We start from the raw sequence: 17,143 nt of genomic DNA, 5'->3' as shown, positions 1-17,143 counted from the left end.
CATCGGACTCGTCCGACCAAGCATCTCACTATGGCAGATATCCAGGCCATCCGACAGAGACCCATGCTAGAGCTCCTAGGATGATTACCACTCCAGCCATATACTGTTGTACTCACTCTTACTTTTGTACTCCCCCATATTCATGTATTCATGTATCCATGTACTCATGTACCCCATTTTGACTAGTAGCATTAGCTTCCCACTCTCCCTAGTTGCTGCTTCCGGATGCTCCCTACTGATGTATTGTAGGGCTAGATACTTACCTTCAGTTCTTTCTTTTCTTTTCCAGACAGTGTATCAGATGTCACATGGTTGTAACTTTGGTCTCATAGGTCACTTTGGCCTTTTGAAGACGTTAATATAACATTTTATTTCTCCCTCCCTCAAGGCTCATACATACACACTCTAGTCTCTCTCTCTCTCTCTCTCTCTCTCTCTCTCTCTCTCTCTCTCAACTTTCACTATATATATATATATATATAACGACGCCTCTAACACTTAACGTCTCTAAAAAATACGAGTCTTTCGAGGCACATACCATACCCCAAGGTTGATGTGTACGTACTGTACGTAATGTACGGTACGTATTTGTACGTTGTTCCGTATAGATAAAAATTTTGTGTACGTAAAAATACGTATCATTCTAAAAAATATCAATCTAGATTCTATATGGCATTTCATATCAAAATAAACATAAAAAGATCCAAATACATTTTAAATTGTGAGAGAGACCTACAAGACAATCTAATAAGGTCTTTGCTAATACGCATTTGATTAGTAATCACAAAACCCTTGCCGCACGTTGTAAAACTTGTTACTTCAGAAATCAAACATCAGATACCAAAACCAGTTTTCAATCAGAGATCAATCTTCAATCACCAATCACCACTCTTAGCTCTATATAAACTGATGAATCAGTGTTTACACAACAAAAGTCTCGACTCTCATCCATGTTAAAAGGCTGCAAATGCATCAAAACAAACTGAATACAATGCGCATACCACATAGCAAGCTGCAACACTACATCATAGAAATGTCCTCAAAAGGCCCATAAGGGCTAGTCCAGAGTCTAGACTCCACAATGAAACGTGATCTAAGAGTCAAAACTCCTCATCAGATGATGATGATGATGATGATGACGATGCACCAGAAGAGAGCAAGTCCCCATCTGTCAGGACATTGCCCTCGTCGTCATACTCAGGCTCTGCCATCACAAGCACATGTGATGATGTGAAAGATGTATCATGAGATCCATGTGCTACATCATCATCTCCTGGCTCACTCTGAGTATGAATGAGAGTGACAGCCTCATTCGCCCGAGTCCGCTGCGTACGAACAAGCAGCTTCCCCCGACGAATGCTCCTCCGTCTAGCGCTCTCTGAATCCCGTGCGCGTGACCTTGTGACACGGCGATCGATGCTCTCCAACTCTCTATGAAGGAGTCGTATAATATCTGCCTGCTCGTCTCTGACACGCTGCTCCACGTCGTCCTCAGTAGAGGTTGGCACCATCTTCACACGGGTCGGATCTGCTTGTGGAAAAGCAAAATCCGACAAGTCAGAACCACAAGAAATGACTTAATTATATTGAAATGTGTCAAAAGACGTACGACAATTAAATATACCTGCTTGGGTGCCCCCAAAGCATGATAATCTCGCACGAGCTTCATGTTAGCTCGGCAATACACTAATCGCTCCAGCTGAGCGGTACTAAGTCGATTGCGGATCTTCGTGTGAACCAAGGAGTAGGCGCTCCAATTGCACTCACAAGCACCAACAGAACAATCCTACGATCACGAATCACGATACGATTTTGGAGTCAAAACCCTTACTGAATTAAACTTTAAAGATGGATGCAATTGTGAAAGAGTCAAGAGTACCTGCGAGAGGATTCGGAAAGCAAGATGAGTCAGCTTTGGAAGACCTTGTCTTCCATAGCTCTGCCACCACGTGAGAGGAAATTTCGTCGCCTCCTCTCTCAAAACCACCGCTCTAGCAAAGGATGGTCCTAGATTGTTCATAAAACTCACCATCTTTGCATCAACCTCAAGTTGCTCATCCTCGTCGTACATTATGTTGATGTACTGGTCTTTCTGCGTGAGCAGAGTGCTCTCACTAAATAACTCTGGCTTCTTGTAGAAGGGATGAAGCAATGCAGCCATCCCATGAATGGGACGGCTCATAAATGTCCATCGCCGCTCTACAATAGCCAGGATGTCACCCCGGCTACAAATTGACAAGCCAACATTCCAACAGTCATTATATAATATAACTTTAAACATATTGTTGCAATGTGCATATTATTTAATATTAATATAATCAGCCAAGAACAATATCCAAGTGTACACTCACCGAGACTCCGTCAATGTCGTACAGGCGGCAATATGGCGCTTCATCTCCATGAAGAGATGATAGACCAGTCCAAGAGTAGAGCCCTCCATATCTGTGATTCGGAGGAGGACATGGATAGGCTGCAATGCCACCGTCAAACTCTGTACCTCTGTCCAAAAAGCCTCGTCAAGCACTTTCCGCTGAATGTATCTAGTGGCCTCTGTCTGCGCATGGTGCATAAACCTCCATTTCGGGTCCACCACAGTCTGTAGTAGTGGGTCCCGCAATCTAAAAAGCCTCTGCAAGACCAGGAACATATAAGAAAACCTGGCCTTCGAGGGTCGCACCATATCAAGTGCACTATGGCTCCTGAAGATGGCCAAAGCCTGATGTTTTTTTCGGAAAAATGTAGTAATCTTCATGGCATCTGCAACCTCAGGTTGCACCCATGGCAACTTTTCAATATCCTCCATCAGCAGGTCCAAGCAATGTGCAGCACAAGGAGTCCAAGCAATGCGAGGAAACTCTGCCTCGACCAATTCACCCATACGCTTGCAATTTGAAGCATTGTCTGTCACCACTTGGACCACATTCTCTGGCCCAACATCCAAAATTGTCTGTCTGATGTGGTGATAGATAAACTCAGCACTGATGGATTCTCCTGCCTTTCCTGCATCCACAACCCGCAAGAAGTATGTGCCAAGACATGAGGACACCAAAATATTGATAATGTGTCGTCTACGCATATCACTCCAGCCATCAGATATGATGGTGCACCCAAAAGACTGCCATCCTGCCTTGACAGGTACCAATGCCTTGTCTATCAAGGCTTTCTACTCTTCAAGCATCGTGGTACGCATTTGTTATACTCCACCCCGGACCACGAGTCTGTGTGGCCAACCTCTGCTATGGCCCTCACCATTCTCTTCCATTGATCAGTCCTCAGTACATTGAAGGAGATGTTGCACTCCACAAGAGTGCAAGCAATCTCCATCTCAGCCACTTTTTGTCTCTCTTTCACCCACGAAAGAGATGACACACGTGAAGGCAAAGTACTCTGTCTCAGCACATGTGCATCATCATCCTCATCACCCTCCTGCATGACACGGGCACTCTTTCTGCCCCCTGTAGGCTGGCTATCCTGTGTGGAAGAATCACCCATCTCCCCCACAAGCGCATCATGAAGTGCATCTTGAGTGTGCTGGCTGTCCCTTACCTTTTTTGAACCCTTTGCTGTTGATGAATTCTCATAAATGAGCTTGTCTCTGATATCCTGCGGCACCTGCTTGCACGCACCACAATTGCCGGTGGTGCCAATACCTGTCAAGTGTATCACGACACGAGAAATTGTGCTCGTGAGCTCGAAGTTGCAATACTTGCACTGCCATCTACGCGTGCGAGAACCAGCTTGGGTCGGCGTATTAATAACATGGATGACATTTGCCAGTAGGGGTTGCATGGCTTCGGCATATTGGATCCTGGAAGCTCTGTGACACAAAGAAAGAGAGAGAGAGAGCTTAGAGCATACTCCAAAGGAAGAAAGAGAGAGAGAGAGAGAGGGAGAGCTTAGAGCATACTCCAAAGGAGGAAAGAGAGAGAGAGAGAGAGGGAGAGGGACTCGGGAGGGAGTGAGAGAGAGACGAGATTAATCATGTAGTACATTGGCCGCTCGCGGTTGAGAGAGAGAGAGAGAGAGAGAGAGAGAGAGAGAGAACAGTACCAGATAGAGATGCATCATGAGGGACCAAGGCCATGAGCGCGCGAGAGCGTGAGAATTACCTGGTTGCAATGTGCACAGTGTGCAGAGACAGAGCGAAACAGAGCACTACAGGCGAAATTCCGAAGTAAGCCCAAATTCGCACGTTGAAGGTCAAAAAGGGGGTTTTTTTTTAAAATAAACGTACAGATCCGTACGTGCGTACGGCTGCAACCTTGCCATACCCGCCTCGTACCAAACGCCTCTGACGCCTCTAACAACCTTGGTTTGTAGATACCATTCACCACACCTCCTTTCCAAACAACCTAGCCAGTCTCGCGGTCCCGTAGAGCAACAAAATGCTCCTCAAACTCCACCCGAAAGCCAGTCTTGCATACCTCATGCACTGACAATAGATGAAAACCAAGTGCTGGGATGTAAAGAACACGGGAGGAATGCATACCCCCTCTACCATCGGGAATGATCTCCATCCGGCCCTCATTGTGTATCGGAATTGTGGAATTGTCGCCAATGAAAATGCGACCTGACTGTCGTTTCAGATCCAGAAAGAAGTCACGGGAAGGAGTCATGTGCCTGGAAGCACCACTATCGAGAATCCATTCCCGAGTATCCTTTGCGGTGAAGGGAACTACCTCCTCACTCGAAGAAGATGAAGCATCTGTGTCCATCATCTCTAAGTGCACAAAGGCTGGAGTCTTTGCAGCTGAAGCTGAAGAATCAGTACTCTTCCCAGTCCGCTTGGGACACTTCCTCCAATAGTGGCCTTTCTCGCCACAATAATTGCAGGTCCTCTCGGCCTTCAGTTTCTCTCGGTGTGCGTCAGGCTTCTTCTCAGAAGACTTTTCCGATGAAAACCTCCCTTTGCCCTTGTTGTTGTTATTCTCGCCTTTCGACCGTTGGCCAGTTAAGGCCTCCGAACCTCCGCCCTGTGGAGGGTTCGTGAATCTTTCCTCCTGGTCCAAGACCATGGGCACAAGCTCCTCCCATGTGATGGTGCTAAGCCTCCCACTGGTAATCAACGAAGAGTAAAATGCTGAGTACCAAGAGGGCAAATGTGACAGCAACGTTATGGCCATATCCTCCTATGATATCTCTTTCCCAGCATGGAGAACTTCTTGCTGAAGAGCCTGCTGCTTGTTGATGTGCTCCCATATCATCGACGACTTTGCGGGATTCATCACCCGCATCTGAACTTCCCACTATGCTTGATATGATTGATTACCTGTGGTGTGCGATTGAGGAAAATGAAAGAACGGACTCTAGCATTGACACGATCCCATAACTGTGCCTGTGTCTCACGTTCCTTCCGAATCGAGGGTAACTCCCCTTCCTCTAACTCCGGCCGTTAAACCTGCAAGTGGCTGTCCAGCAAATCAGCCCGCCTTCTGCTTGCTTCTCCTCTTCCCGTACGGCCCAAAACAGTCTTCCAATCACCAACAAAACAGCCCCCCTCTTGCTCACACAGCTTGCAAGATCTTCCAAGAGCCTAGAGCTCTGATACCATGTCAGAATATGCAGCAGAGATGAAGACAAGATCTAAAAACACAAGAGCAAGTGCAAACACAGCAATAGAGAGGGAGAGAGAGAGAGGCGTGTAGCTCTGCTATATACACAAGAAAATCCCGAGATCAGAATACAATGTGTGGGGGGCCAAGGGGCCATTTTATATGGCCCGTATCATCTAGTCGGCCAATAGAAAGACAGCCGACAAGACCATCGCACAACCTACTCAATCCTCCAGTCGGCCAGCTACTCACAGTCGGCCAGCACACAGTCAAGTCGGCCAGCTACTCACAGTTGGCCAGCACACAGGTCAAGTCGGCCAGCTACAAGGGACAGCCTGGATGAGCCAATAGCCACAGGACAGCCTCCCACACCTAAGGAAAAATAGGGAAAAATATGGAGAGTGGGGAAAAATGAGAAAACACCTAAATTGGGCAGGCACACCCACAATAGAGGCCCTGGTGTAAATATCTAGACAGGAGATGACTGCTAACACGTACATGTTATATACTCATGGTAGTCAACCCACAACTACATAACTATCAACTCCATTATGCATAGTATGGACTAGATACTACGACATCCCCACTAACGTCATCAGTGCCCAATAGTGGGTGTAGAACTCTGTCTCAAGATATACTCACACACACACTCCACAAACACACACACACATAAGAGCATATATTTTCTGTCAAACCTCCGGAGATGCAAGACAGACTCAACCATAATGAAGCCTAGCACTAAGGGAAGTAGCAAATAGAAAGAATTAGTCCAGCAAATAAGTAGTTGATAGGGTAAATGCACCGCGAAAGATAGAAAGAATTAGCACAATATCAACTAGCCGCAACTCGGACGAAAACTTCACGATGTGAAATCTCCATGTCCGCTAATACGGCTGAATTATATACCTAGATGATATGGGATGAATGATATGCAAAATGCAAACATGATCTGATGCAAACCCTAAGGCTTCTAATGACTTCTATATGCGTGAATGATTCTCTCCAAGTGGGTTAAGGGACTTTAACTGACTGACTGATTCTCTAAGGCTAAGGAATGACCAACGTAGCTCGTGCCTGACATATCCTGGACTGAGGATTACAATGGGGTCATGGCGTACGACAAATATCAAATCCTAAAGGGTTCTACTGCTATACAGTGTTGCAATGATGATGAGCCATCTTGTCACCATGCAGTACAGTGCAGAGTGCACGTGACACTTTCATCTTTTGTCAGTGCATGAGGTTTGCAAGATTGTGTGGACCTATGCAGACCTCATCCTTGGGAGGAGCCTTGTATTTCATGCTGATTGTGGATGATTGTGGATGATTGTAGCAAGTTTACATGGGTGTTTTCTGCCACACAAGGACCAAGCCTTTGCTCAGTTCAAGGACTGGCATGCTTGGTGGAAAAGGAGTCTAGATTGCAGGTGAAGACTGTTCGGGCTAACAAAGGAGGGGAGTTTTCTTTTAATGCTTTTGTGCGGTTTTGTGCAGAGCATGGCATCAATTGGGAGCTGGCCAATACAAGGTCACCTTTAGAAAATGGAGTAGTTGAGCGAAAGAACCAGACTGTGGTGGAGATGGCGAGGACGATGTTGGAGCATCGAGACCCTCCTCGTCCACTTAGGGAGAGGTTGTGCCCACGGCTGTCCATATCCTCAACCGATCTCCGACGACTTCAATTCCTAAGATGACTCCGTTTGAGGCTTATTTTGGTAGGAAACCAGATGTCTCCCATTTCCATGTTTTTGGGAGTGATGTCTATGTTCACATTCCAAAGAAGCAGAGGGGGAAGCTTGACTCTTCCCAGAAGCTTGTTTTCGTAGGATATAACTCTCTTTCCAAAGGTTACAGGTTATATGACTCGGAGTGGAATGAGGTTGTTGTCAGCAGAGATGTTGTCTTTGATGAGCATGTTCCAGCTTCCACTGTTGAGGAGCCACCGCTTCTTGGAGAGCTAGATGTGTCTGAGGATGAATCCCAAGCTATTGTTCCAGCTAGCCAGCCTCAGTCAGTCGTAGAGGTTGAGCCCGAGGTTGGAGATGTGCCACAACAATAGCAAGAGGCTCCGCATTCTGTTCGAGTACCAAAGTGGTGGTTGGATACCATTCAAGAGTCAAGTGTTACGAAGTATCCCTCTCAGTGGACCACAGAGAATGGACCTCGAAGATCGCACAGAGTTCATTATAAAAGTCAATCAGAGGAGCCTTTACAGGGAAACTATGCATTGATGTCTTATTGGCATATATGCTATGAGTTATGCCACATATGCTATGAGTAGTGCACATGTGAACATGGGCTAACCAAGGGCACTTTTCTCCCTTTGGGTTTTTCCCCTTGGATATTAGGTGTGAAAGGACACCTCACTTATTTGATTGTATTATGATATTGTGGAGTCAACTCCCTTGCTCCACACATCTTGTATCTATCTACTTTGAGTACCAATCACCATCTCTCTCACTCTCGTGAGATTGTATTATGATATTGTGGAGTCAACTCCCTTGCTCCACACATCTTGTATCTATCTACTTTGAGTACCAATCACCATCTCTCTCACTCTCGTGAGAGCTTGCTGCTGTGTACCATCTTTGTGTGCGTCTTTGTTTCTCTGAAATCCTAATCCTCGACAGTGGTATCAGAGCCAACTTGCAACCTCTGCATGTGCAATTTCTGGCGCCCGCTTTCGGCAAGTTCCCTACGTTTTTTCCGTCTCGCAGTCCGTCTGGCAACTCGTCCGTCACCTATGCAGTCCGTCCGACACCCTGCTCCGCGGCCCTTCCACCCGACCTCCGCCTAGTTGGCGTCCACCGCCCTTTTCAGCCTCCACAGAGGGTGGAGCTAGTGGGGAGGGCTCCACCACCACCCCACCCGTGGCGGCACTCGAAGCCCGTGAGGCGGCCCAGGGCAAAGCTCATCCCTCTTTTGGGCTTACGTGGCAAAGCCCGGGTTTTGGCCAAAATCAAGTCGGTTTTTCATTGCTTCGTACGTGCCATGGCAGCGAGTTTCTGTCGCTTTGTCCGTGCCGTGGCCGTCACCGCCTACAGCACTCCGTCCGGCGCTTTACCGTGTGCTTGCATCTTGGTCGCCGCCTGGCATCTCCTGCCCGCCTCAGTTTGTTGGCCCGTCTACACAGCCCACATAATTCTGGATGGAGGCAATAATGTGTGCTACACGTGTTGAACAGATGCCCTACCAAAGCATTGAAAACCAGCACGCCATATGAAGCCTGGCACAAAAGGAAACCTAAAGTTGACCACTTTAGGGTTTTGGATGTATAGCATATGCACATGTACCTCAGCAGTTGACAGTTAAGCTTGATGACAAAGCTACTAAGTGCATATTTGTGGGTTATGGCAGTGGCAGTAAAGACTACCGTCTCTTTAATCCTTCCACACAAAGGATTTTGGTCAACAGAGATGATGTATTTGCTGAAAATTCAGACCAGCCATTGGCTGAATTTTTTGGACAGCCACCTTCGGGCCCACATAACATGTTTGAAGGACTTCTCCCGTTGGGAATTGATGGCTCTACAGATCAGCCACCAACTTTGCTCAATGGACAGCATTTGGGTGCTCCAAATCAGCCCACGAATGAGCTCATTACACCTCAAAATGTGGAGGAAGCAGTGGAGCAATGGAGGAGGCTAGAGTTGTGCCTCATTGGCTGCTCCGTACTTTACATGAGAGCAAACTTTTAGCTCCACTTGGTAGTAGGACACGGGTTGGTTCACATAATGCAAGAGAGCACACAAATGTTGCTTGCATGAGGACACTTTGTGATGCAAATGAGCCAGATTCATTTGAAGAGGCTCATGAGGATGACCATTGGATGCAAGCCATGCAAAATGAGATGGATTCTATCCATAAAAACAGCACTTGGGACTTGGTAGACAGCACTGGCAAGAAGCCCATTGGCACAAAGTAAAGTTTACAAGTTAAAAAGAAAGTCTGGTGGTACCATTGACAAGTACAAGGCTGGGCTAGTGGCCAAAGGATATGCCCAACAAAAAGGCATTGATTATGATGACACTTTCGCACCCACTTCTTGTATGGCCACAATTAAATGTGTTGTTGCATTGGCTGCCCATCATGGATGGAAAGGGCATCAATTGGACATAAAATCAACTTTTCTCGATGGGGATTTGCAAGAAGAAGTGTATGTAAATCAGTCCATTGGTTTTGTGTTGCATGGTCATGAAAACAAAGTATGCAAGCTTCGAAAAGCACTTTATGGTCTCAAACAAGCTCCTCAAGCTCGGTATGAGAAGATCCATACTTATTTGACCACGCAGGGATTTTGCAATAGTCCAACAAAGAGCACCCTCTATGTGAAAGAGGATCATGGTACTTTGATTATGCTCATTCTTCATGTGGATGACATGTTGCTAACTGGGAATAACATGGATTAAATTTCAGCATTCAAAGCTCAATTGCAATCGTCATTTGAGATGACAAATCTGGGATTGTTGCATTATTATTTGGGAATACAATTTGTGCAGACAGATGTTGGGATTTATGTACACCAATCGAAGTACATTCAAAAGCTGTTGCACAAATTCGGGTTTCAAGATTGTAAGCTCATCCCTACTCCGATGGAGCCAGGGCTAAAATTGAGCATGTATGATGTTGGAGAGCCTTTTGGTATGAGTGTTTACAGCCAAGCAGTGGGCTGCCTCATATATTTATGCCACACGCCCAGATATTCAGTTTGGGGTTTCCCAATGTAGCAAATTTATGCACAGCCTAGGTACAAAGCATTGGCAAGCAGTGAAGCGGATCTTCCACTATCTTCAAGGCTCCCTGGATCTTGCGTTGGTATATCCCAAGGGGGGCAGCTTGCAGTTACATGCTTATAGTAATTCAGACTGGGCTGGTGACTATGATACACAACAGTCCAACAGTGGGAATTGTTTCTTTTTGGGGCATTCATGCATATCATGGCTTAGCAAAAAGCAGCCCATTGTTGCCACATCTACTGGTGAGGCTGAGTACAGGGCAACCTTTACAACCACAGTAGATTGTGTATGGCTGAGGAGATTGATGATTGATCTTCGTGAGTGTCAGCAGACACCCACCACCATACACAGTGACAGTCAGAGTGCTATAGCCGTGGCATGAAACCCAGTGTTTCATGCACGCACTAAGCACATAGAGATTCATTATCACTGTGTCAGAGAGAGGATTCATGCAAGGGAGATCACATTATCTTACTGCTCTACATAGTACACAGGACAATGTTGCAGATCTATTCACAAAGGCATTGCCTCGAGAGAAGTTTGAAGCTTTCCGCAAGTCAAGAAAGCTCTTTCCCAAGAGACTTTGAGGAAAGCCATGCAAGTGGAACTTGAAGCCATAGAGAAGAATGGAACTTGGGAGTTGGTACCGAGGCCGTCACAAAGGTCGTGTCAAGTGGGTCTACAAGACCAAGTATACGTCCGATGGGTCGGTGGACAAGCACAAGGCTAGACTTGTGGCTAAGAGCTATTCTCAACGGCCTGGCATCGACTATGAGGACACTTTTGCACCGACAGCTAGGATGACCACAATTTGGACAATTCTTGCCCTTGTCTCTTCTTAGCAATGGCCGGAGTATCAGATGGATGTGAAATCTACATTCCTGAATGGTGACTTGCAAGAGGAGATGTATGTTGAGCAACCTCCAGGCTTTGAGGTTCCGAGATCAAAAAGTATGATTTACATGTTGTGGTAGGCCTTGTATGGTCTTAAACAACCTCCCAGGGCTTGGAACCAGAAGATTGATTCTTTCTTTCTGAGAAAGGGTTTCCAAAGATCAATTGCAGATCCGAACTTAGATCTCTTTCGGGAACGTTGTATGGTCACATTGATTATCCTCTGTGGATGATCTTATTCTCACTGGCGATCATGTGGAGCACATAGTTGTGACCAGGGCTGCCTTGTCAGAGGAATTTGAGATGACATATTTAAGCTTACTTCATTTCTTTTTAGGATTGAAGATTTACCAGATCTAGAGGGGGTTCTTTGTTTCTCAGCAACGGTATGTTCATGAGTTGCTGGAGGCATTTGGGATGGAGAACTCCAAGCCTGTTTCATCTCCGATGGACCCGAATACCAAACTTATTGTACATGATCCTTGTGAGCAAGTTGATGCCTCCTTGTATCGGAAGCTTGTCGATTCATTGATTTGGTTACCGAACACCAGACTGGACTTGAGTTTTCCAATGGGACTGTTGAGCTCCTTTATGCAGACACCTTTAAAGACTCATTGGGATGCAGGATTGCAGATCTTGCGATACCTACAGGGTACGAAGGATCTTGGACTCTTTTATAACACTGGAGGGAGAACGAAGGACCGAGTCAGTCTCCGAGGTTGGAGTGAGTCTGATTGGGGAGGAGATCTAGACACGAGGAGATCTACTTCAGGATACAGCTTTACCCTTGGCTCAGGAACCATTTCTTGGTGCAGCAAGAGGCAGCCATTGTCTTGTCTTCTACTAAGGCAGAGTATCGAGCTGCTTGAGGTGCTACTTGCGAGGTGGTGTGGCTGCGGAGGTTACTTGGCGAGATTGAGTTTCCACAAAGGAACCCACGGTGTGCGACAACCAAAGCTGTATAGCTATTGCTCAGAACCCAGCCTTCCATGCCCGGACCAAGCACATAGAGATACAATATCACTTTGTTGGTGACAAGATTTTGCCTAATGACATCTTGCTAGTCTTTTGTTCAACGAAGGACAACGTGGCAGACCTCTCACGAAGCCTCTACCTCAGCAGATGCTCCGTCAGCACTCCAGCTCACTGGGGTTGGTTCCACATCCAGGAGCTGAGCGGGGGTGTTAGTAGTTATCTCCTGTCTGTACCATATTACACTGTAGGGAGTGAGGGCCAATGTCGTGGGTGTGCCCGCCCGGTGTGTGTTTCTCCATTTTTCCCATTCTCCATATTTTCCCCTGGTCAGCTATAGGTGTTTTGCTGGCAAGGAAGGGCTGACTGTATCCTGGCCGACCAGCCTTTGCTAGCTGACCAGGTTTGTTGCTAGCCAACTAGGCATAGCCTAGTCGTGGGCCCTTTTCATGCTTGTTTTATACTAGCTAACCAGCAGCCCCAAGTTGTATATATACCACGCTTCCCCCCCAACACTCAGTTGTATCGGATATCGTGTATATAGTAGAGTTTATACAACGCTTCTCTCTCCAACACTTCTGCGTTTCTTTTCTCTCAATTGTTTGTAACATTTCCGCTACTCATTCTCACATGTGGATCTTAGACTTCTCCGTGAAGTCGTCATCACTAAGGGCAATATCAAATTGTGCAATAAAAGCCAATGCCTTGCTAGCATCATACTCACCATGATATGTCTCAAATTTGATTGACTTATCGCGCTGGCCGTGAATTTCTTCTACTTTTTGGCATAATTCTCTTCACCTTGATGTTTTGGTTTCCAATGGGGCAGTTCTGGACTCATCATTAGCAGGATATGATGCATGTGCTCTCCGAGTAGGTAGCCTTGGCAAAAGGGCCCTTCCTCCATACATGGGTCCATCCCTTCTTATATCTCTGCCTTGGCAACGGTGCCCTTCTTGTATACATGGGTGCATCCCTTCTGATATCTCCTTGCTCATGAGAATACTCTTAAGGCATGAATATCATGGACTGCATATTCATCATGTACATCACTTGCATGATGAGAAAATTTCAGCCCATGTGTGGTCTGTTATGTACCTAGATACTAGTCTAGGGATTAAGGACCTAACCTTGCAAGTTTAGGGGGCCTCAAAATTAGGGATTAGCATGCACATACTTGGCTAGAGTTCTTGGATTAATAAAACACACTTAATAGTTATTGATAGCAGGTTAGCTATTTATGGCATAGTTATCACTATATAAGTGAGGACCTTGTTGTTATGAGAAACAGTTGTGCGAATGCACTACTAAAGGTCTAGCTTGAACCAAGAGAGCAGACATGCTCATGTTGTGCACAACATAGGTTGGCGCGTCAAAGGCCTTCGGGCTAGGCTTTTGTGGAATGGAACACCGAAGTTATACATGGGTGTATGGATCTATATTTTCATGGAGATGTACTACTATTGTTTTGTCTCATAGACCCTTTGAGTCCTTCGTAGACGAATATCACTCTCTCTCTCTCTCTCTCTCTCTCTCTCTCTCTCTCTCTCTCAAAAGTACATGAGACCCTCTATTAGTTTTCTACCATCCAAAAATCAATGGCAAGTATACCGAGAAACATTTTCTTTCAAGAAATTATCTTGTTGGATTTGAGGAGCTTACAATCGAAAGAAGTCTCACAAGATGGCACTACACGTTATCTTTTAGATAAGGAACACACTAATCTGAAATGTCAAATTTTATTGATAATGTTAGGACTATGGTCTATGCAAAACATCAATGTTATGCCTCTATTATGAACACTCAATTGGATGCATGTGGCATACATATACAAAAAAAAGGGCTAAACAAAACATCAAATAATGGAATTGGAATTCGAGTGGTTAACCTTGAAAGGCTGCATTCGCAGCTGCTTTCAGCTCCTCTGCTCTCTGCAGCTCTAGCACAGAATTACCATTCATCGTCACCGTATCTTTTTGTCACCTTCGCTTCCCTTCCCTTCAAACCTGTCTGGGAGCTCTCTTTAACCCCTCACAAAGACAACCTGCAAAACTGGATCAAGATGTGTAGCTGTGGGGCAATTGATTGAGGTCCATAGCCTTAACAGCAAAATAGCCTTGTCTTTCTTATAAAGCATGGTGTGTAGTGAAATAACCTGGCATATTTTTGCACAGGCAACTAAACATTCACACTTAAATGCAGTGCCTAAGCTGGGTTTTTTTTTTTAGCAATAAACCTCATCCTAATGGGTTTTCTGTTTTATAATCTTTATTGCTGACCAAAAAAAACAAGGGAACGGGCAACAATGCGGAAACTCAATATGAGTACTGTTTGAAAGCAGGTTTTGGGCAGCAAAATCTGGTTAGGGCATATGATTAGGTAAAAATTATGGGTGATTAGGGAAGTGAAGCTCGGGTACCTCATGTAGAGTTCAGCAAAAGCAAAGAAACCCAGTTCCCTTTTTGCACAGAGCTGAAAAAAGCAGGCTCAAAGAGTTCGAAAGGTTACTGTGTTGGAGAAGACCCAGAAACGATGAGCTTCTCTCCTCAGGCACCTCCGAGAGCTCGAACCCGGTAAAGAAAGATGCGGACGCGGAAGTGAAAGTGGAAGTGGAAGTGGATCACCAAGGAATCAATAAGCTTGTTTATTAATAACACCTCGAAAGCCTTAACCTAAAGGATTAACCCACTAAACCATCTTATATCTTCCCTAGTAAACCTTAATTATAAGGACCCCAAATGTTTTTCTAGATTTATTAATTTCGAATGGGTGGTGATCATGCACAAAAAAAAAACACGTGGCATGGGTTCCAATGTTTGCACCTTTCATTTCAATGTTTCCTTTGGTTTTTATTGCGCTTTTTTCGCATTCGGATTTTGTCTGTTCTTTTTGCCTTCTTTTGGTCGAGGGACACTTCTTTTTTTCTGACCTTTTTTCGGCTTCTTCTACACAAAGACGGCGTCTGGAACATGCATGCTGGGGTTTGTGGTTGATGTCTGTTTTCTCTGCTCTCGTTTTGGATGTTTTATTTCTTTTTTTTAGCTTTTTTTGGCTTCTTTTGCACGAAGACCGCCTCTGGAACATGCATACGTGGATTCGTGGGCGATATCTGTTATCTCTACTCTCGTTCTGGATGTTTTATGATTTCATGTTCTCTTCGTTGGGCATGCGCTTTAAATAATTATAGTTGTGCATGCGCTGCCGATATGAAGGTTCTGTGCTTCTGGTGCTTCTCAATGGCTTCTCGAAAGCTTTGCATGCCTGACACGCAATGGCCTGCTGTTGTTCAATGTTTCCGCCATGGGACACTTGGCCCCGCCTACAAATATGTTGTTCAACGTTTCCACCATGGGACACTTGGCCCCGCCTACAAATATGTTGCTGTTGTTGTTGTTTGTATCGTTTTCACCATGGCTCCTAAACGTTCAGCCCTCCGCGATATTACAAATTCAACCCCTCCTCGTGTGCAAGGATCCTTTTTCTGCAACGAAGAAGAGCATATAGCTACTACTGTTCCTAGACAAGAAGTAGCAAATTATAATTCAATGCCTGCACATATAGTGACTCCTCCTAAAGGGCGTGGATTCGTTCGCAATGTTGTGTCGTTGAAGAGGCTGGCAAGATCTAGAGGTACAACTTTGTTTTTTTCGTATTTGCTATATATTATTTTTTAGTTTTTTATTCACTTTAAATTATTTACATCACTGCGTTAATTTTACTTCCACGTTATGTAGTTAACGCTTTTAATTTATATTTTCTTCTGGTATTTGATTTGCAGCTGAAGGATAACGCTATCTTGACACCGTCCATGTCACTTGCATGCAATAGATATGAACCAAGTTGGTTGGTCTAAAGTAATACAGTTTGGCTATATAGTATATGTTTTCGGGTCCTTATTTCGCATGCTACTCTAAATCTTGCTTCCTTTGACTATATAAACATATTATAAATAGTTCACATGTTCCTTTTATGGACCTTGTCCTTAGTTTCGGGCTTTTTAAAAATAAGCAAACAGAATTCCAGGTTCTGTTTGTTTTTATGCCTAGCAGAAGTACGGACTTTCGCTTTCTACATGTGCACGTTTTGTTTAGTTGCATGAGAAGGAAAAAATTACAGTTTCGTGATTTTATTTTTTGATAAAATTGACCAACTGTTTTCATTTCAATCGCATGGATTGTTATGTTGCATCTTTTTTTCTGGCCGAAAGAAGATTTCTAGTATTTTCATGATAAGCAAAACTTATTTCCAACCTAGTGAATTTATTTCTCAAACTTCTTTTAAATCTAGTGAATTATTTTTTTAAATTTAAATTCTCCTGCTATTTTTGTTTCAATGGCATAGAATAACAACACAAAATTGCTTTTCCATTGTTTTGGTTCATCCATTTTTTTGCACGCAAGAACATTTGATATTTTTTTTTACAAATAAATTTCATCTAGTTTTTCCATTGTTATGATTCATGCAATTTGTTGCACATAAGAACATTTGAAATGTTTTTTGTGTTGCCATATATATATATATAGGCAGTGATGTGTGTGAACACACTTAGGACCGCCGAGGCACTTTTTCCCTCTTTAGGAGGTTTTGTCCCCCGGCTTGTATATACGCCCATAACTCTAGGGCTAACTTATCTTTTGTACATTGACACAATCTACTACACTTTGTGTTGTGTGCATTCTTGCTTCTTCTTCTCCAAGCTTTGTGTGCTTTCCTGCAACCCTAATTCCAACAATTGGTATCAGAGCAGGCATCGGCTTCCAGGGCTACACCGCCAGCACCCTCCGACTCACGTTCTCCGATTGAGGTGAGCTTTCACGAGCGCTTGCAGGTCCCTATACTCTGCAACTATGCCCATAGGGCTTTGCGTTCTCAGAATTTGCATCTGAGGTCGTTTCGGGCTCCGTTTTTGCATTTCAAGTTTTGCACAGGTGTTTTCGTCATTTTCTGCAGAAATTTCGACAATGCAGTTTTCTACAAAACAGGCATACGT

General features: G+C 44.8%; 2 protein-coding genes across 6 annotated transcripts in view; both read right to left on the bottom strand.

Moving 5' to 3' along the window:
- LOC147614263 (uncharacterized) overlaps positions 1–14,856 on the bottom strand; it is a 34,906-nt gene extending 20,050 nt beyond the window's left edge. Inside the window, exons 1-3 of one of the 5 annotated variants that reach the window (XR_015263098.1) lie at positions 14,573–14,856; positions 14,042–14,205; positions 12,845–13,877 (exon numbers count right to left, since the gene is read on the bottom strand). Coding sequence is in view for 4 of the 5 variants with exons in the window: in XM_086780829.1 (XP_086636955.1) it covers positions 14,042–14,056 (15 nt within the window). In the remaining variant the exon portion in view is untranslated. Of the gene's footprint in view, positions 1–12,844; positions 13,878–14,041; positions 14,206–14,572 lie in introns of those variants that run through there. The other 4 variants (XM_086780829.1, XM_086780832.1, XM_086780830.1 and 1 more) reach the window with 4 other exon arrangements.
- On the bottom strand, positions 1,793–3,789 carry LOC147614264 (uncharacterized). Its single transcript, XM_086780342.1, has 3 exons — positions 3,232–3,789; positions 2,352–3,127; positions 1,793–2,225 (listed from the first exon to the last, which is right to left on the bottom strand). Exons 1-3 carry the CDS (start codon positions 3,787–3,789, stop codon positions 1,793–1,795), a joined length of 1,767 nt encoding a protein of 588 aa, XP_086636468.1.
- Positions 14,857–17,143: the final 2,287 nt, after the last annotated feature.

The sequence above is a fragment of the Cibotium barometz genome, chromosome 42 (genome assembly GCF_041138505.1).
Source record: "Cibotium barometz isolate CiBa-2024 chromosome 42, ASM4113850v1, whole genome shotgun sequence".
NCBI classification, from domain to species: Eukaryota; Viridiplantae; Streptophyta; class Polypodiopsida; order Cyatheales; family Cibotiaceae; genus Cibotium; species Cibotium barometz.
Note: the sequence above shows the minus strand (reverse complement) of the source record. Positions and strands in the feature narration are given on the sequence as shown.